The sequence below is a fragment of the Triticum aestivum genome, chromosome 5A (genome assembly GCF_018294505.1).
Source record: "Triticum aestivum cultivar Chinese Spring chromosome 5A, IWGSC CS RefSeq v2.1, whole genome shotgun sequence".
Taxonomy (NCBI): domain Eukaryota; kingdom Viridiplantae; phylum Streptophyta; class Magnoliopsida; order Poales; family Poaceae; genus Triticum; species Triticum aestivum.
Window position 1 is genome coordinate 473,390,324 of NC_057806.1, and position 21,412 is coordinate 473,411,735.

The 21,412-nt window shown below is 47.0% G+C and overlaps 1 protein-coding gene and 1 long non-coding RNA gene across 3 annotated transcripts; one reads left to right on the forward strand and one right to left on the reverse strand.

The window, feature by feature from the left end:
* The first annotated feature begins 9,314 nt into the window (after positions 1 to 9,314).
* LOC123107219 (uncharacterized) lies at positions 9,315 to 13,729 on the forward strand. 2 transcript variants are annotated; one of them, XR_006451617.1, is made up of 3 exons: positions 9,315 to 9,530; positions 12,716 to 13,204; positions 13,280 to 13,729. It is a non-coding gene; the product is annotated as an uncharacterized lncRNA (long non-coding RNA). The 2 variants fall into 2 exon arrangements; XR_006451618.1 differs by having other exon boundaries at positions 12,716 to 13,199.
* Positions 13,730 to 16,582: 2,853 nt separating this feature from the next.
* LOC123104119 (pentatricopeptide repeat-containing protein At4g20740) lies at positions 16,583 to 19,255 on the reverse strand. The gene has a single exon (XM_044525870.1). It carries the CDS (start codon positions 19,230 to 19,232, stop codon positions 16,908 to 16,910), a length of 2,325 nt encoding a protein of 774 aa, XP_044381805.1. The 5' UTR covers positions 19,233 to 19,255; the 3' UTR covers positions 16,583 to 16,907.
* Positions 19,256 to 21,412: the final 2,157 nt, after the last annotated feature.

A 21,412-nucleotide genomic window follows, 5' to 3' on the forward strand; every position in this document is an offset into this window, starting at 1 on the left:
CTACGCCCTCGGGGCGGAGGTGCTCACCCTCGGCGGCGTCGGGGCGGACCAGCATTGGCGCGAGACGCCGGCTCCACCGCCGTGCCCCGTCATACCAGGGCGCACGGCGACATTCTTTAAGGGCTCGCTCCTCTTCACGCCCCACGAGCGGGTCCTCGGCAAAGAGGCGCCGGGCTTCATCCACCTCAGCCTAGACGACGAGCTGTTCGGCGTTACGCCGGGGCCTCCCTGCGACAAGAGGATCGACTACCCGGCGTCCAGCATGGCGGAGCTGCGCGGGGAGCTGTGGCTGTGCGTCGGCAGCCCGAGGCCTGGCATCGGGTCGGTGGAGATGTGGGCGTGCGGCGACCTTGCCGGCGCCCGGTGGGAGCGGCGTCACCTCGTCGAGGCCTGTGTTTTCCATGGGCACCGGTCTCTTCGTCCGGTGACCGCGTCCGCCGGTACCATACTGCTACGCGTCGGGCCGTCGCACCTTTGGTGCTACCGTCGACAGGGTCGTGAGCCGGGTTACGGCGACATCGTCAACATGCGACATATCGAGTATCACCGCCACGACCACGAGGTCGTCGAGTACCAAAGGGATACAGTATGCCGTTTCTGTAATTCCCTACATTCCAAGTCTTGTTCCAATTTAAAAGGACCCTGAAAAAATACCGAACGTGATAAGTACCGAACGTCAAGTATGAGTATATGGCAACTCTAAATATTTTTGACAGCAAGTTTATTGACGCGATGATGACAACTTTAATTACCAAGCATGCTAACTTTCGTGCTTCAATTTATTTTTGACAGAAACTTGCCGTGTGTCACTGAAAATTGTCATCCTTGTGTGACTAGAATTGTCATCGAAAAATGTTAGGGCTGGAGTGTCACGCGTTAAAAGGCAGACTCCAACCGCTATATAATTAATTCTAATAATTTGGAGGTCATCGCCACCATTTAGAATGGAGGACGCGGTGACTAGCCGAAAGTTGGGCCGGCGCACACCGGCGCCTATCACTGCTCTATATTTTTTTTTGTCATAGTTTAGGCTATTCAAGAGATGTAGGACATGATATGTACTGTTAGTGTTAGCCCCATGCCGAGTATTGCATATTTAGTATGTGCAAGCCTGTTAGGAGCCTTGAATTATGGTCGTTATTGTGCCAGATCTTCTTTTCTTTCGTTGCAACACACCTGCCTTTGTGCTAGTGAAAATAACAGTTGCACCGTCTATAAGAAAGATACAATTTCGCTCAGAGGCTCCTCAAACGAATCCTTAGTCAGCAAAAATCTAGCTAACCTTGCAAACTCATGAGCTACCTTATTCGCTTCTCTACTGCTGTGTTCAAAACTAATGAGAGAAAAAACACAGGAAAAATAATAACTTTCTGTTTCTTCCCCAATGCTTGGTCAACGCCCAGGAGAAAAGAGCACCACGCTCGTCTCTGCTACAGTCCGCCGAAACTGCAGCTCGGCCCCACGCCAGCATCTCGCCTTGCCGGCTTGCGTCTGGTTGCAGCTTCTCAATGGACCACTGCAGCTCATCGTGGCTCGGGTGCACCACCGATTATATCAAAAAAGTTAGATGGTGCCAGCAAAAAATGTCACAGGTTGTAGCAAAAAAAAGGGCCACTATTTCTACATCCCAGCAAAAACACTAGCCATCTGCAGCAAAAAAAAAACACTTCTGCCTGTTGCATCAGAAAATGTTGTCGGTGTCAGCAAAAAATGTTGCTGGTTGCAGCAAAAGGCATTGAATTTGTGGATCCTAGCAAAAAAATACTTAATTTGATTCCAACAAAAATTGTTACCAGTGCCAGCAAAAAATGTCACGGGTTGCAGCAAAAAAGAATCCTCATTGCACATCAAAACACAAGACAATTGTTCGATCCCAGCAAAAATTGCTGCCGGTGCCAGCAAAAAATATCGCCGGTTGTAGCATCTAGAAACAACACTCGTCGATTGCAGCAAAAACACCCATCGTTTCCAGCAAAAATGGCCACTGGCCCCAGCAAAAAATGTCGCCGGTTGTAGCTTTCACTTACACCAGAGTGAATTTTCTCCTTCATGGCAGCTACCTCGCCGGCCTTGCCAGCACGGGTCGTCTCCTCCAGACTTACAGCGTCACCGTTGAAGGGTTGCAGCCCTCATGCTCACAACACCATGATGGCGTGGGGATGGAGCTCATCCGTGGCTGCTGGGAGAGGAAGCGGGAGGTAGGTGACGAGTGTGGATAGTGCCAGACCATGGATTCAGCGCGCACGAGTGCTTCGCCTCTGATGTCATGAGAGGAGGGGAGAGAACAGAGAGATAAGGGAAGTGGATAAGGAAGAAGAGGAATAAATTAGTGGTTGACTCGTGTAGGAATAAAATGCGAAGCAGCGAGGGTTGCGGGAATGAGCCGAGCCAAGCTCACACATGCACGCTTATTTTTGCAAGTCAGCAACGGAGAGTTTTCTAATAGCTGGGCCACGATCTGAGGCGTCGGATCGTGGGCTGTCACAAAATCGGACATGGGTCGAGCCCACGTCTCTCCACGCGGCTACGCCTATATAAGTGTGCGGTGTCTCCTAACCCTAACCGTCAAAAACATATCACATCTGCTCCACGTGCACCGTCCACCGTCGTTCCTTTGCTGCTGCTACCGCAGGTGACTCCATCCCGTCCGCCGCGTACATGGTCGACGGGAGAGCGGGTCTCTGAAACTCCGCCTCTCCGAATCCTGTACGAGAGAGGGGCGAATAGGTTTTTGGGAAGCGACTAGGCGACTGCTCGCCTCCGATCCACTACTTCCTCTACGTTTGCGTCATCTTCATCATCACCATGTCGTAGTCCGACGCCGACCGTCTCGTCGCCGAGAAACTCGAGGCCGACAAGAAGGCAGCCGAGGACGCCGCCGCTGCCACGCCGCCGCGGCCTCTGCATGGCCTACTGAAGGGTAACACGTTTATCCCGCTCCTACTGTTTTCTGTTATAGCCATGCTAGCGTTATATGTAGATGTGTCTGCCATTAGCATAGTATGTGCTTGTGTGATTCAATATCAGCATGTCGTTAATTCTATCAATGCCATGCTAGTGATTTATTTATAAATTAAATTAGTCGAAAAATTGTCTATTTATTCAGCAACAAGTGTTCTGGTTGCCATTTTCACCTGTGAGTTGAGACCAAGGGCGTTACACTCTCCTGGCAAAACATTTTTTATGGTGGCCAGCTCGCCCTATGGTGTTCAGGGTGGCGCTCGAGGACATCTGCCTGATTGCTGCCATTAGCTATGAGCAGATTGCTCCCTTGCATCTATGAACTATGATCAGGTGTTTTGATGCAATTTTTTAAATGCCTTCTGTTCTTTATTCTCTGAATCATAGTCCCATCTTTCGTTAAAAGCTTTATATAATCATTTTTTGGTTTCTTCTGGGACATGGAGAGACTCTAAAAATATAAAAGCCTGCCATCAAGGTTATTTTTCATGTTTGTTAAAATCATCTTTGTTGCAAAATGCATTTCTATTGTAGATAATTACTAATTTTTTCTCTCTACGATCTGGTTACCTATAGTGACCATGAAACAAAAATGTTTTCATGAAACAAGTACCCATCCATATATTAGAGAGGATGGAAAGGCCTCCATAACAACTTTGATATTACAGTTATACTAAAATGATCTGAACTTGTGGCTCAATTTTCCGCCAGCGGCATCCGGGCACTCATTTCATGATACATCTTCATGTTCCTTCTAATTTATTCTTTTCAGAGAAAGAGTTGTGATTAAGAGAGAATTGGTGTACCAAAGTTCGGTATGCAAATTATTAAATTAGAAATAATAAGACAACCGATGGAACCGGTATGTTAGTTTCAGAGCCTTTACATGTTTATCCTCTGTCCGGACTCTCTCTGCATCTGCATGTACCTTATTTGCTTTGTCTACATTAACTAATAGTTTGTATTAATTATTATTATTTGTATGAGTACATAACAACTCATGAATGGAAGCTCTGAAGAAGTATAATCTACTGACTCACTAAGCTCCCTAGGGGTAAAACTTTTGGGAGCGATCCACGCTACCAATTTGGCTTCTTCACATCAGTTTTGACCTAGTCGTCCGGTTGAGTGAGCTAGTCTGTTCCGTGGGCTGCTTTTGTCAGTGGTGTAGAGGCATGGGCCCTGGCTGTCAGTCATTGATTCATATTGTTGGTGTTCGAAGGGGATTAGGGTGTGTATAATGCATAGCCTTAAGGTGATGCCTCGCATGCCATGTAGGATCGGATATGACGTAAAGTAGGTTCGGATAGGGAAGCGGGGTCCTCTCCAGGAGGCGGGTGCTTGAAGAGAAAAAGTGTGGTCCGATGAAAAAGCTGAAAAAGTTAGAGTGAAAAGTAGAGATGCATTTGTACTAGAGTCCTTATTTTCTATTTCTTAATAAGACCTACTAGTGATAGCTTGCATTGGAGAGAAAAAGTTAATGTAGATGCCTCAAATTACTTTTTGTCATGGGGCATATGTATCCATATGCCATCATTGTATATGCCCTTAGGGATCGGCGGCTCATTGCGAGACGTCAACCTAGCGCAGTGTGGCAGCGGATCGGACAAACGGACGGCGTTTGACGGTAGTCAAACACCAGCACAGGCGTGCAGCGCTGCTCCAGGAGAGAATTCCTTATTTGGCCCTTTCTTAAAATTTGCTTCCCTATTTGGCCCAAAATAGAAAAAGTTCCCTATTTGACTCCTAAAGTTAATTTTCTTTCTTATTTGACACTTTCGTCCATTTTAGACACTAAAGGGTTTAAGTGTGAAGTGAAAAGACCATTTTGCCCCTAATCCATTGTGTAACTATCCTGGATGTAGTAAAAAGAGCAATCAGTTCACACATATTTTAGGGATGTTTAATGAATGCTGCGCATATATGTGTATGCTCTAATATTTTGTTCATTAGGTAAGTCTTTGCGTGTAAAAGCATACAAAATATCCATAGAACTTTTACTAGCATATATATCAGTACAATATTTTTTATGAATAAGTACAGTACCATATACACTCGCAGAAAAGTACAGTGCCATAAACAATATTTTGGTTAGTCTCGCCGGCGATTAGCCCACGACGCTGAGGCGGCCTTGGCATGGGCGTCTACGCACATGGCGCCATGACGTGCGGGTTGAAGAGCTGCGGCGTGGAGCCTGGCGGTGCGTGTGCGTGCGTCTCCTACGAGCCTGGCGGTCTGCGTGCATGTCTTCCCTCACGGTTGCACGCGACGGGAGGCTTTATCAATCGTTGATAGCTGACGTATGTGGGCCTTGGCTTGTTGAGTCACCGTTGGGTGCAAATAGGGAGTATACATGAGTGCATGCATGCAGGCCAATTACAAACTTGGCTAGTTTTGCATGCACGTATTTATCTCTTTTGGCAATTATTTCTCTTAGATCAAAGTGTAAAGCTTTAATCTTTTTGCAGCACTCTATTCTATATGATGAACTCTACAAATAAAGACCAATATTGAATATATTCTCCCACTCATAAATTTTCTAGCAACACATGGGACCTACACGTCATACAGTAGTACTTTGATAGATCAAAGTTATATTTTCTCACATATATACACTTGTATTTATTTGTTTGCCGGTCCACCACGGCTTACATAAATAATTGGGTTTAGTGCGTAAAAAGATCATCAAATACTAATCAAAATATGGTACTGTATTGATCATAGATATGCTTGTACAAATTATATGGTGTTTTGTACAGCTTTTACATGTACAAATCAGATTACATAGGAAGAAAATATTGAAGCATACATATACATGTGCATCATCCATTGAACATCCCAAAAACATGGGTGAACTGATTGCTTTTTTACTACATCCAAAATAGTTACAAAATGCACTAGGGGCAAGATGGTCTTTTCACCTCACACTTAACACCATTAGTACCTAAAATGGACAGAAATGTCATATAAGGAACACAATTTACTTTAGGTGTCAAATAAGGAAGAAATTTTTATTTTGGGCCAAATAGGGAAGCAAATTTTAAGAAAGGGCCAAATAAGGAATTCTCTCCTGCTCCAGCCGCAGCCCACATCCTTGCACCATCCTGATGTCCCTTCTCCTACAGGGCGCCGCAAGCGAAGCGGCGTGGCGCGGCTGAGTTAGATGTCGCAGTTCGTCTTGCTAGAAGATGCACAAGCAGGGGAAAGACAGGGCCATAGGACGCAGGAAAGGTGAACCTTATAATTTTTTTGTTGATTACTATTCTTGTTTGTTTGAGCTTGCCAAAACATGCTGGTGAATTAGTAAAAATAGAGGACAGAGAAGAAGGCTCGATCATGTTTACTATCTATCCCCTCCGTCCCAGAATATAAGAACGTTCGATGTTATATTGTGGGACGGAGGGAGTACTTCAAGGATCATATGCATGTGAACTGATTTGTTAACACATCACATCTAGCAAGTAGTAGTTGTTACATGCAAATGCATCTGCTTCTAGGAAAAGCAGGGGTTCAGTGTAGGGTTGAGCAGTGGCGGTGCCAGGAACCATATCATGTGTAGTCAATTGGGTATTGTGAAGTCATATGTATGAACATGTATGAATTTCTATGATTTTTTGCATGGTTTTTGCTTGTCATATGATGTATTTGACAAAAATCTGTGTAGTCAATTGACTACACAGATAAAGTGTGGCTTCGCCTCTGGGGTAGAGGAGACTTGGAATGTCGAGCTTTTCGACGCAACATGATTTTGTTAACAGGGGAAAGGAATGTCAAGTGTTGGCCGCCGCTGGATCAGTGCAGATCTATGCCGGAAACGCCTGTCTCCTGGGTGGCTGCAGAGTGGTGTTCAACTGAGAAGAAACGGTTAAGGGGGAATTGATAGGGAGGAGATGTTGTTCAGTTTTCAATTTTTCATACCATGGTGGACCTGGCAGACGGGGAAGAGAGCGTTACTATGTGACGTGGAAGGGCGCAATGAAGGTAGTGAGCACGGAGTGCGAGGAGGGCACGTCCCTTGATCTGCTCCATGGCTAAGGTCATAACGGCCTTGGTGGCACGCGCCACCGTGAATACCACCATCCTTGACACGATCGTCGTGTTCGCTGCGAGCGCCTTGGTCACCGTCGCCGCCGTCATGCTCATCAGTAACGTACTTACCCCACCTCGATTAAGAGTGTGCATGCATAGTTATACCTATTCTTGCCTTTTTCCATCAAAAAACCTGTCATGTTGGCCTCATGGTTCGTGTTGATAATGGAAGCTTTCCAAACTTTAACTACTAGGAGCATCATTGTTTTTTTTTCACTTTGTTTGTAATGAGATATCTTAAATATTGCTTACACAGACTACATATCATGTTGTCAATTCTTAATTTCCAACTCCAAGGAAATCATGTTGGTGTGCATCTCTGAGTTCATCTTCATCACCAGTGAGTAAGCGGCTCTTTTCCACGGAATGCTATCATAAAAGCTAAAAATGCATGTGTCTTCATGTGTGAATCATAAGTGGTGATTCCAAGTTTGTTGATCGACAATTTTCAGACTACAAGTTAATAGATAGTCAATCATGCTCTTATTTGTAACACGAGTTGGTCTTCAACATGTTCAGCACAAATGAGTAACCCAACAATAGTCTAATGTTGTTTATTTACAGTCTTAGAATTATAATCTCGCATAGAAGCATAATTAAAATCACAAGGAAAGCTCAACAACACTCCAAGAACTGATTCTTCAGTTTAATGTCTGCTTCCTTTTTTGTCCTTAGTAGAACACAAGTTAATTAATTTTCTCATAATTTGGGAATCTTCAAGTGATTATTATTGACTCGAGCATCTTAGGGGTGTTAGGGATTTAATATTGTATAAGTGAAAGGGAATCATCTCCTTTAACTAGCAATGGGAGAGAGCCTACAGGTCATTCAATCTTGGGTATGAACGTAGATGTTAATTGCTACTAGATAGATTTACAATTAATCTCATTCTTTTGTTTTCTCTAACAACCAAGACGAGTGTTGTGCACTTACAACTCATGCTGACTGAACCGGTGATGTTTCTTTCTCCATTTCTTCACCTTGATTGCCCCCGCCTATTTCATGTTGGTGACTGAGTCTTGACACCATGTTTGTCTAGATAAGATCACCCTCTGGTTACTTGATTCCATTTGATTTATTGCACTATTTTGTTTGGAGTGTTTTTTGTTTGCTTTGCACCCTTTTTAGTTGTTTTTCAGAATGACTATTAGAATTGAATTCATGTATATGGTAACTTGGCAATATTAGCTTTCAAGCATGTTCTTATGTCCATCACTTAGACAACATCTTTTGTTCAACTCAATTTATGTGGATAACAAGTGCAGTTTCTTAAAGCAATTTAAAAAATGACTTGCAAGCAATTATTGTCGTAAGTTCTCTTTAATATTTGGATATTACAAATTTAGTTCTGGCCCTCCTTGATTTTTCATACAAAGAAGGTAATTGAATGTAGTCTTTTATCACCACACTCTGCGAAACATTGAACTCCTCCACCTTGGACAAGTCAGAGAATTATATGATTGATCTTTAAAAATTAATATTTGTTCCTGGAATCATGTTATCCACTAGCAACTATGATTTTTTTTCTGTAGTAAGAGTCCGCAGTGCGTTGGCAGCATAGGTGCATATGAACCGCGAAGCCTGAGATGATAATAGTGAACTGGTTAGTCACAAAACAAGTCAATTTTCGATAGCTATTAGTTACACATTTTATATACTCTTGCAATCTTTGATGACGTTTTCAGGTCATGTACACATATGTCGCTCATGAAATGAACTGGCCATTTGTATATGCATTAAGGTGCACACAAGTTGTTTAAGTGCAACAGAGTACTACACAAGCCCAAATCAAGATGTTTGAGTCCTTGGCTTTGTTGTTTGTGGCCTCTCGTATGCCCTGCTAAGACGCATCTCAATGTCTTTGCAGTGAATGGTGCCACAATCTGATATCTAAAATGTAATGTGAACATTTCCTTTTCATGGAGGGGAGCAAAATAAGATTAATCTCACCATCTTTCTTTGTGTGGCTGAGATGCTTTTCACATTTTGTCTGGCTCCACAGGGGTGGAATTGGGCCTGGGGCAACTGGGGCTATAGCCCCAGGCGTGGCCCAACTCTTAGTCTATACATTCAGCAGAATTTTTCAACTTTGTAGTGTAATATCGGCCCAGCCCCAGGCATGCAAACCCAGCTGGACGTTCCTCAGCCCATGTGTCATCCATGTATCCTAACCGAGGTCCAGCCCAGTTAGGACGATCGCTCAAAGGAATCGCTAGCGCCTTCCACCAAATCGCCATCACGCACGGTTTGCTTTGAGTCTCTGACACTTTCCCTCGTCTCGCCAGATTGGATTAGGGTAAAAGTAATCTCATTCACGCCGCCGTCACCGCCGCCCCTCAACTCTCCTCGATTGCTCGATTCGACCAGACGCGCTCCCAGGCGGCTATTACTCCGAATCTCAATCTGATAATCTGTAGCCTCGTTGGAGTAGCCTCTGTTCTGCTCCATCAGTTTATCTCCACAAACGGCTGCTCCATCAGGTAATGGTATAAGTTTTTCATATCATCTATTTTTGCCCATTAATTCCTTCTTATCATCAAAAATTAATAAATTGGTGACGTTAAATTGTACTCCCTCCGTAAAAAAATATAAGAGCGTTTAGATTACTATAGTAATTTAAATGCTTTTATATTTGTTTACAGAGGGAGTATTAATTTAATCAAATCATTGTTATTTGATGAGAGTGGGGAAGAGGACCCGGATAATTAATTCTAGGCCACACACTTCAGAATAATGGTATAATATGTTCTTATTAGTATGTGTGCTATTTGACTTTTTTCAAGCTAGTAGTGTTATTTATAACTGCTTAGGTTTAGCGCTAGGCTTCGAGAAATCCTAGCTCCATAAGTTGATCCGCGAGAGCTGGTCGCCTGTCAATCTAGAGCCAGAAACCTAGATTGAGTTGCAGAAATGTTTGGCTGTAAAAATTTCAATCAAGAAGTTGCTCCATGTTTGTTCACGAAAACTGTTATCAAGAAAAAGAATCAGCAAAAAAGAAAAGCCGCGCGGCAAGGCGCGCCTTTACATCTACTCCCTCCGTTCAGGAATACTTGTCATAAATATATATATATATATATATATATATATATATATATATACACACACATGTATTTTAGTTCTAGATACATTCATTTTAATCTATTTCTCCGACAAGTATTTTCAGACAGAGGGAGTAGTAATAATGTAGTAATATCATTAAGGGCCTGTTTGGTTCCAATAAGTCAGGTGACTTAAAACCAATGACTTATAAATCACGTCTGTTTGGTTGTCACCTGACTTATAAGTCACCTTCCCACACCTTTCCACCTTGTTTTTTAATGTAAAAATGATGGGACCCATGCAAAAGGGGGTGACTTATAAGTTGGGGTGGAGCAACTTATGACTTATAAGTTGAGTCCGTTTTTATAGCGCAAAAAAGACCGCTCTCGACAGAGAATCAAACCCCCGACCTAACAATACGTGAGACGACTCAACAACCACCGCGCGACCAAGCTTGATGTGATAATATACATCTTTTCTACACTTTCTTCTTTCGCCTTTTCTTTTTCCTTTTTTTAAAATCGAGAAAAAATATTTCTTCACTTTTTTCCGGAAAATGGACGAGCTTTTTGTTTACAAATTCAATGAACTTTTTCCATAATCGATGAACTTTTTTTTCAAATCTGGCGAACTTTTTTTAACTTCGATGAACTTTTTTTGAATCTGATGAACTTTTTTCAAATCCGATGAACTTTTTCATATTTGATGAACTTTTTTCAAATTTGATGAACTTTTTTTCGTATTCAACAATTTTTTTTTCAAAATTGATGAACTTTTTTGCAAATTCGGTGAATTTTTTTCGAATTCAATGAACTTTTTCCTAAGAACCAGAGTATGTACTGTAGAAAACCTGTTGATTTTTTCCTAACAGAAATCATGACATAATGTAGCAATTCTGGGGAAGAGAAAAAAAAAGCGATCGAGCGTGCTGCGTGAACCAGCGATCGAGCGATCGAGTGGGCGGCTAGCGAGCGGGAGCCAGCGCGCGTTGCTGGGCCAAGCCCATGCAAGCGACGCAGCGGGCGCTGAAGGCGCTGGCGAGGAGCTCTCTTTTGACTTGGTCCTCCCAACGTGGCATGCGCTTCGTGAGCAGGCCCGTTTTGTGGGCCGTTGTATCAGACGTGGGGTGTCATGGGCCCGGTTGTCGGTGAGTCTGAAGCGAGGTTTTTCTGGTCGATCCATCGATCTCCGGGTCAAAAGCGGTGGCGTGGCCCATGGGAGATGGGAGGGAGTCGCGCAACACGTGTCGCTCGATTGCCTGGGCGCTGGGCGGGGCTGTGTACAGAGGGGAGGGGGAGAGGGGTTGTTGGTGAGGGGTTTGCCGCAACCCCAGCCGAGCACAGACCAAGCTGGAGCGGGGGCTGGTGGGCGCCAAGGTGTTCTTGGTGTGGCTTCTTAGTCCAGGCGGTCTCCGCCGCCGCTGCATTGGAAGGGAGATGCCCTCTGCTCTGTTTTGGGGCGCCGTTCTCGTGGTCTCCTGGCTGCTGCTTCCGGCTAGGGAGGCTTCGGCTCTGCGTCAGGTCTTCTTCTTTGCCGTATCGCTTTTGGGGCACCGTGGTACTCCCTCCGTAAACTAATATAAAAGTATTTAGATCACTATTTTAGTATTCTAAACGCTCTTATATTAGTTTACGGAGGGAGTACCTGATACTTACGTTGTTCCTTCTCTTATATTAAGATTTGTATATGTCGCTACATGTTCAGTTTTTGGGTGGTGTATTTCGATTTTGTCGGTATGTTAGTGTGGTGGTCATGTTCCGGTTCCCACAAACCACAATGTAGAGAAAGAAAACCCATTGGAGTATCTGAATTCGCTCAAGGCGTCTAATAATCCTACCCATTATCTCAAGCTAAAACTTGTACTCCCTATCATTTTGTTGACGATCCTGAATCGATCACTGGGTCTTTGCAAGGGGACAAGATTGCTGATTACAAGGCTTTCTGATTTTGTTCTAGAGGGGATTTCGTTGTATTAACGGGGATTGCAGTTGGAGAATCTGTTTGTGTTCCCAGGATAGTGCTCAATGGGACCAATCCAAAGTCACCTTTTGCTCTTCAACCTAGGCAGTTTCGTGTCAAGGTTTGTTATGCAATGACAAATTAACACAAGTCTGCATATTCAGATCGCTCACAGCATGTACTCCATCAGTCCGGCAATACGAAAAGGCCGAGCTAACCTGGTTCTCAGGATGGGCGTATCTGTGTGAGAGTTTGTCGGCTTTGGGAACATTGTGATGAGGGCAGGGATGCTGAGGTCCTGTGTCTGCATATGGTTTTAGGAGGCAAGAAGGTTTGTTAGTGCTTTTTGTTGTACATTGTTTCTGCTCCTGGTATCTTTCTTCCATGTGTTGCATGATGTTTCCCTTTGGGATTTGGTTGGTGAGTTCAACTAAATGGTTAGCTATTTGTAGTCTGCTTTGCCTTGGCTCTCCCAATTTGCTCATTGATTTTTGCTGTTGTTGCTGTAGGGTCATGGTATCCATGCTATTATCTACACACAAGTGAATATTAGAGCCCTTGGAATAATAGCATTCATTTTACGTGTGACAGACGGTTCTTTTACTTAAATGAATATCATGGCCTTCCTTTGAATTGTGTAGATGCTTGCTAATTTATGTGTTTTTAGACATATGGCTACATCGTTTTGTGGGGTTGGAATGAAGAGCAAGTGGATGCTGGTGAATTGATCAGGAGGAGCCGTGGGGAACCAGTGATCATGCTTGCTATGGGGTGCAGTTTTAAGATGCAGGATTGTATACCTCTTTATGATCTGCGCTTTCATTTCGGTTCAGTGTTACACAATGGTTGTGTGTTGTTTCACTTTCATGCTTTGCTGCTGTCTTTGGTTCTAACTTTTTAATTAATTTGTATTCTGGAGGTATGGTTATACTGACGGGGAGCTACGGGTCGAAGTTTTCAATCAGTCTTGCTAATCCAGGTGTATCTGGCTTCCGTAACAAGTAATTGTTGTTCTTATCTGTTGAAGTGGCGTTAGTATAAGCAGTGATGTGTTCTTGCTGCTTGCTGACAGGGACCTGCATTTTAGCTCCACTGGGATGGAAGACGCCACAGTGGCTTATTTAGCTCATGTCATTCCACGTGTGTTTATGGTATGGTATGTGGCTCTTCTCTGGGCGTCTTTATTAAGAGGGGGATTGTTTAGATTGTTGATCATCATTATCTTGTGCAGCACAAGGCCTTCAGATGCAAGATAACTGTGGAGGCTATACCATCTAACCAAAATTATCGTGTGACCAGTATAGCTGGAGTTTTTTTTTTTTTTGAGAAATACCAGTGTAGCTGGAAGGCAGTAAGATGGCGGTGGTTATCAGTGTTCAAAGCTGGGCTGTGGGAGTTGATCAAAGAAATCACAGCCCACTTTTTCCTTACATGCCACACAAGTAGAAATCCCCCCTACGAAATCCCTGTGGCACAACCAGCGCAGCGAACCGCGCCGCACTCGAAGAAATCATTGCTGAATTAGATACAGAAGGATCATGTGAGTGACTCCGGTGAATGTGCCTAAATATCTCTACTGGCTTCCGCCTTGGCATGTATAAATTCTACTGTATGATGCATTGTCACTTTCAGGAAGATGTAAAATATTGACATGATGTTGCAAGGCAACACGTTCTTCCCGTCATTGTTGGGCTTTGCTTGATGTTTTAATATTATGGCTATAATGCTACTGTCTGATATTTTTTTATCGTGTTTTTTTGTTCACATATATAAAAACCTAATACTGGATGATTTGCCCAGTTTTGACTAATTTAGAATAAAAGAGCTTGCTAAAATATACTCCCTCCCTCCCGTAATTCTTGTCCTGAGGTCATTTTTGCAATTTAGTCCTCGTCGTTTTCCCGACCAAACCCGCGGTCCTCGTCCTTCCTCAATCTCCTCCCACGCCACCTCCGCCTTGCTTCCCTCCCGCCATCCCGCACAGCTGCCTCGTTCCCCTCCCCTCCACTCGCCACCTCGTTCCCCTTCGCCCGCCGTCCGCGAAGGTTCAATTTTGGAGACCATCGTCCGCAGTCCACGCTCTCCTTCCGCCTGTGCCCATCGTCGACCACCTCCTTTCCGCCAATCATGAAGATCGCCCCTCCATGGACGCCGTCGACCCGAGCACCGGGAAGCACGGGTGCCCCTTCTCCACTCCGTGGACGGTGCCTTCCACCAGCGGCGCCCCGTCCGACGACGGCGTCCTTCCCCGAGGGTGGCGAACCGGAGCTGGCACTGCTCTTCGTCGACCTCCTCCTCGCCAGCTGGCCGCCGTTGACCACGAAGCCGGCCCCCGCCTCGCCGCCCAGCAGCCACCACTGCCCACCTCGCCGTCAACCTCATCTATTGGATTCGGCAGAAGCTCTCCCCCGACGCAGCAGCAACCATCCCCGCATTCACCGCCCAGCAGCCTCCCGCGACAACAGATCAAAGGCGAGGATGCTTGACGGAATCCCCAAAATGTCAAAACTGGAAATTTTAGTACTGTGCTCACCTGTGAATTACTCCATTTTGTGCACTTGTGGAATTTTGAAACATGTACTCCATTTTGGGACACACGCAGGTGGGATTCAGAGTACTCTACAAAACTTCTACAAAATTACTCCACACAAACAAGTAAAATTTTCTAGACCTGCTTGTAAATTACTCCATTTTGAAACTGAGATCTGCTTGTACTGTCATAATTTTCAGTTTGTAAAATTGGAGTATTGAAGAAGTGTATTTTCCATTTTGAAACTGAAAATGAACTGTATGTTCTGCGATCTGTATGTTGATTATCAATTCTGTTTCCACTAAATTTTAATCAGTGACTAGCAGAAGAATTAACTTCATGTTAACTACAGCACAATATTCAGTTTCCACTAAGAATTGAAATTCATTCAAAAATACTGTTTGATTGTTTCCAAAATCTACAGACAAATTCCAGTTGCAGTACATCTAACTGATATTCCATCTTGACATAACAATACGAGCCCTGCAAAACTAAGTGCAAGTACTCTTCAAGTCCCATTTGCTCCTTTGTAAATTCAGGTAACACATTTAACACTTGGTAAATTCAGTTAACTGAATTTGACTGAGCACTTTTGTACCAACAGTAAACTGATTCTTGTAAGCAAAAAACTTGCTGCACAAATTTGGTTCTGAGTTTGTACCAATACTTAACTGAATTTGACTGAATTTTTGTACCAACAGTTGCACAAACTTGGGGCTGTACACTGTTAACTGAATTTGACAACATATAACGTGTGAGAACAGCTCAAATATCGTGTGAATTTCCTGTACACTGTTAACTGAATTTGACTGAACACTTTCCAAACTTAGGAGTAGTTCTCTATTAACTGAATTTGACTGAGCACTTTCTAAAAGTCGGTTCTGAGTTTCTGCACAAATTTACGCACAACATGCTGCTACAATGAAATTGATTGAACTGGACCTGTCTTGGAACTGAAATTGATTGAACTGCATTTTTTTTTCAAATTGTCAGGTTCAGTACCAGCTCGTAGAAGCAGACATGGGGGTGGGGATCAGAGGCGGTGGCAGCCGCCAGCTAGCAGCAGAGATGGCGGCGGGGATCGGGGGGGGGGGGGGGGGGGGGGGTCGGCGTCACCCACCAGCAGCAGCAGCAGCAGCCGGCGGTCGAAGCGGACCAGCGCGGCGGCCGAAGTGGACCAGCGCGGCGACATGCTCTGATATCTCACACTGTATCTATCATTGTATTTCTGAGATTGTGATGCCTCACAATTCCTTTTAAGCATTATGGTTGGGTACATGCTCTGCTCCAAGGTTGTAATCGGTAACAAACTTAGTGGCTATGTTGGCCATGATTTTAGAAACCCAAATATCTGAGATTTTCAGTTCCTACCTTTGAAGCTTGCTATTGTGATATTTGTTCTGTCATACCCTTTGAGCTTCTTGGTTTTCATTTCTTCTAAACCTACAGGATATATGGTGGTATTCTAAACATATTTCAAGGCATCAAGTCTGAACATTCCATAGTACAACAGATGGGCGCAGCAACGCGGGCCATCGGTGATCTAGTGTATAGTATTAAAGCAACCTAGTTCTGAATTTTATGCAGGCTGTGGATTCACATACATATTATATATGTAATGCTGCGTAAGCCAGATGGCTCGCTCCTGTGATATGAATATGATCTCTATTCCTCGTAATACATTAGACAATCCCTAAAAAATCTCAAAAGATCCATGGATTCTATGCATCACGGGTACAAGGGTACACAGAATATTTCAGTTTCTGACTCGTTAGTATGTCATGCATTAATAAACACATTTACTGGTGCCTTCTCTCACTTCTCAACGATACCACATTTGCCCATGAAATTATGATGATTCAAGTACATTAAGAAATGGATATATAGGATACGTTAAGACTTTTTTTTGGTGCAGTACAGATATCCAAACTGCCAGTAAGTGTGTGTAAACTGATGCTTGTAAAAGACACACTAGTTATGACCCTCCAGAACTGCTCCCAACTGTTGTCATCTTTTTCAAATGCAATACATGCTATATTAATTTGTGTTTTCTTGGAAGAGGAGATTGAGAAAAAAAATCATAACCAGTAAGAAATATGAATCACCCATAACTTGGTCTAAATAAGTCTAGATATCAACTCCGGCAAGCCAGATCCTGCTCCTTGCACACATTGCTGAAATAAGCAGCCTACGCAACTTTCCAGAAGAGGTTGAAGCAGTGACAGTACTTATTCAATGATGCAACATAAACTCATTGGGAAGTATCAAAACAATCTTATACTTAAGCGACACAGATCCAAAGTGAAAGTAAGCAGATTGTACCTATATTTCAATCGATTCTGCTTCTCCATTTCAATTTTGATTCAAGGTTGAAGAACTTCAATCCAGATATCACCAAGTCTGCAGTGACCTTCTTCAGGTGCTCGTTCAGCATATCCTCGTAAACAATAAAATTAGCCTCCGAAATAATATCCCTATCTCTCATAACAGAGAACACCTCTCTAGCTCCAGTTGAAGTTGCGTACTTGCAGAATCCATAGATGACAGCAGAGAAGATAAGTTCTTCTATTAAATAACCTAACTCAATCATCTCAACCACCACTTTCATGACCTTCTCCGGGTCTTTTGATCGGCAAGCTTCAATAACAGTTAAGGTGTACTTGAATTCCATTGGCCCATTCTCTACATTTCCAAGACAATCTGATACAAGTGAAACAGCTGCATTTATGTCTCCAATCTTGCATAGCCCTTTCACGAGCGAACGATAGGCTGAAATACTTGGTATCCATTCAGCCTTCATCATGGAGTTGTAGCATGAGCAAGCCTCTTCAATATTTCCTTCATCCACAAAACATGGAATCATAAGACTATATGTACATGATTCTGGCTCGCAGTCATCTGAAGCTTTCATTTCCTCAAACAGTAATAATGCTTTCTTCCTCTCCTTGATCTTGAGCAGATTCTCAATAAGAATGTTATAAATGTTAACGCTGCAATACCCTTTTTGTCTCAAAGTCTTGAACAATTCCACGGCCTTCAATTCCCTACCGCCCTTGCATGCAAAGAGCCTCAAGAAGTCTGCTAAAAATTCTATGGCAGGCAAGCTCAGCTCAACCAATTTGTCAACCAATCCAAAAAAATTAACCATCTCACCCTTATCAGCATAGCAAACTAGTAACTGTGAAACAGTCTCAGAGCTTGGCACTAGCTCCTCCTGAAGGACAATCTGAAACATCTGATGTGCCTTATCCTCCCGACCTATACCACACAGACCGCCAATGAGTATGTTGTATGTTTTGAGCTCAGCGCGATAGCCAGCATCCACCATCTCCTTCAAAATCCTACAGCCATCCCCAACCCTCCCAGCAGCAACATACCCATCGACGAGTGACGCATACACGATCCGGCCAACCAACAACCCCTTTTTCTTCATCCCCTCAAACAATTTAGCTGCTTTCTCTACCATCCCAGCGTTGCATAGCCCCTCAACCATTGTAGCATATGCCATTGTATCTGGCTCCACACCATCTCTCTCCATCTCCTCCCACACTCTGATGCAAGCCTCCATGTGCCCCCTGCGCACCATCGTCTTGACCAGCGCAGTGTACACAAACACGTCCGGCCTGCACACCTCATCACGCATCCTCCCAATCATCTCTAGGATCCTCTCCGCCATCCCTTCCTGGCCCAGCGCACGCACGATGATTGCAAATGTGACCGGCATAGGCCTGATGCCACTTTCAGCCATTTCATCGAACAGCTTGAGCGCATCCTCAACATGCCCTGCCGCAGTCAAGGCGCCGAGGACACGGTTGCAAACGTGGACCTGCGGCTGGACAGAGAACTCATGTCGAAACCGGCGGAGCGTGTAGAGCGCACGGAGGGGGCGGCGTGCAGCGGTGTGAAGCCGGACGAGGAGTGTGAGCTGAGGGTGAGAGACGGGCTTGCCGTGGGAGCGAATGAGGTCGGGAAGCTGATCGGCGGCAGCAGGGAGGCCTGCAGCGGAGAGGAGGGAGGCGAGAGCGTGAAACGCGGGGAAGCAGTGCCGGAAGCCCTTCTGGCGGCCGGCCCAGTGGAAGAAGGGGAGGGCGAGCGGGGGAGGCGGTGGCGGGTGCGCACTGAGGACCTCAGCCACGAGGGTGGGTGGTACGCGGCGGAGCTTGGACAGGTCGGCGACGACGGGAGGGCCCCAGCGCTGGTGCCGGCGGAGGGCGTCGAGCAAGAATCGCGCGAGCGGGGAGAGACGGCGGGAAGAGGCAGAGGTGGAGTGCGACGGAGTCGGTGGCGAGCGAGGAGAGTGCGATGGGGAGGAGGGGTCCCAGTCAGGGAGGTGGAAAGGGGCGGTGGTTGCGGCGGGCGAAGGGGAGCGGGGTCCAGGAGAGGTGGCGCGGAGGTGGGTGATGAGACCGCCATGGACGGTGGGGCGGTACGGGGACGCGCGGCGGTGGCCATGGTAGATCGTGTGCCTGCGGCGGCGGCTGTCAGCCGGACCGGGAGGGGATAACGGAGAGGTCATTCTCAGTGTGCGGTGACACGCCGCAGCGCCGTCGCGAGGAGCATGAGCAGAGGAAGCCGGCGTGGAGGGGAGAAATGCGAGCGAGTCTGCCCTGGGCGGCATCGGCTCCGGCACATCCAACGGCCGGCGGTACTTCATGATTGGAAAACATTTGGAGCCGGCAGGCCGGTCGAACGCCACGCTGGCTCAGAGGTATCCAACGGGCCGACCTAAGAGCAACTTCAATGGGCGATCCATTTCGTCCGTCCGTGTTTGTTTGGGTCAGCGCGGGCAAAAATGACGGCCCAACGCGTCGACCCAAACTCAAATCGTGTCCGCCTGGCGTCCACGCCGACCCATTTTCGGCCTAAAATTGCCTCGCCGTTCTCCGCGTCCTCATCTGGCGGACACCCAACCGTCATCGGTCGTCTTATTTATGACGACCACCGACAGCGGGCCTACGCGTCAGCCAGTGCACGCGTCCTTTTTTAACCACGCGTGCAGCGGGGTCGGCCTCATCCACTTCTCCCGTCCACATCTGGCCCCCATCACTCCCTTTGCTTCCTCACCGGCGACCGCAAACCCTAGCGCGTGCCATGGGCCTCTTCGGCAGCAGCAATGGCAAGGGCAAGGGCACCCCCGGTGCCTCGTCATCCCGTGCTCCCCCTCCCCCTCCATCGCCGGCGCGTTTCCGCCCTGAACGCCGGCGCCTGCACATCTCGGTGCACCAAGCGCGGTGGCACTGGGAGTACACGCAGCCCCTCCCCTACCCGACGTGACGCTGCCGCACCGTTGGCATTTGGATCCAAACCGGATCCCGGGCCGGCGGTTCCGCGGACCCAGCGGGCGCACGACGACGAGGTGCGCCGGCGCCGCGCGCTGCTCACGCCGGAGCAGCGTCGGTTGCCTGAGTACGCCGCCGACTCTCCTAACTGGGAGGCTTGGTTCGCCCTCGAACACGAGGAGCAACGGCGCTCGGGTGTCGACGCCGTCCCGCCGCCGCCCCCGGAGGTAGAGCCGGAGGACATGGAGGCGGAGGCGGAGTACCAAGCCGCCCTCGAGGAGGCCCTGCAGCACGCGCTGGAGGCTAGCCGCATCGAGGAGGACGCGCACTGGGATGGGCTGGAGCAAGCCATTGCCCTGTAGGCGGTGGAGGACTCCGTCCACCCCCGCTCTTCGTGTCGCCGCCTCCACCGTCGCCGCCCGTACAGCCCAAGCCGGAGTCGTCGCGTAAGCGCTCCCCGCCTCCACCCACTTGGCCGGAGGAGGCCTACTCGTGGACGGACCAGTACCGCGAGTGGGTGAGCGTGCCTCCCGTCCACTTCGCCGCGACACCGGAGGAGGCGGTGGCCCACCTCGAGGATGGAAGGAGCAGGCCGACGCCGAGGAGCAGATGCGCTACGAGGCCATGCTCCAACGCGACGCGGAGGCGCTCCGGCTCGAGGAGGAGGAGCGCGCGCGGCTTGCCGCAATGCCGCCGCCCCAGCAGACGCCGGAGGAGGCTGCCCTGGCAGCGTACCAGGCGGCGTTCGGGTGGGCTGGCCCTGCTTCGGTCTTCATCGACCTCACCGACGACGACGGCGTCGAGGGCAAGGGCAAGGCCGACGACGTCTAGGGCAGCGTGCGGGGCGGCAGCAGGCGGGCGCGAACTTTTTTAATGTTTTATTTAATGTTTATTAGATTTAGGTGGACTTTGGTCGGCGTTTGACCGGCCACTTTATGTTTAATTATGTTTATTTATGTTTTTTTCATGCAACTTGTTTTTTTTTCACGCCGGCACATTTGGGACGGCCTCCCCATTGGGCGGTCAAGCCGACCCATTCTAAAATACGGACGCGCACGTCCGCCTGGCCGATTCAAACGGATAAAAAGCGGACAAAGCGTGCGTCCGTTTGGGTCGCCCCGTTGGAGTTGCTCTAAACGGATGGTGCTTTTGTCTGCTTTTTGTTCGTTTGGGTCGGCTCGGTGGACATAAACGTTCGGAGCTATGTTTGGGTCGGCGCGAGCGCCCAACGCTGGTCCGACCCATTTTGTTGGCGTGTCAAAAAAAGTTTAAAAACATTTTAAAAATAAACGCATGCATTACATTAATTAACATAAAAACCTAAAAAGTAGACGACGTGCTGCCCTAGGCGTCCTCGGCGGCGGCGGCGTCTGCGTCGGGGCCGGTGAGGTCGATCAACGTCGGCGTAGGGCCGGCCCAGGGGAACGTCGTGTTCCAGAGGGCGGCGATGTCGGGTTGCGCCGCTGCTGCCTGCGCCGCCGGTCCCTGGGCCTGGCGCGCCTCCTCTTTGGCCTCGCGCTCGAGCATCTGCAGGCGCTCGCCCTCCCGGCGCTCC

Coding starts and splice junctions, on each gene's coding strand:
- LOC123104119 (XM_044525870.1), bottom strand. CDS start 19,232: ATGAAGTACCGCCGGCCGTTGGATGTGCCGGAGCCGATGCCGCCCAGG.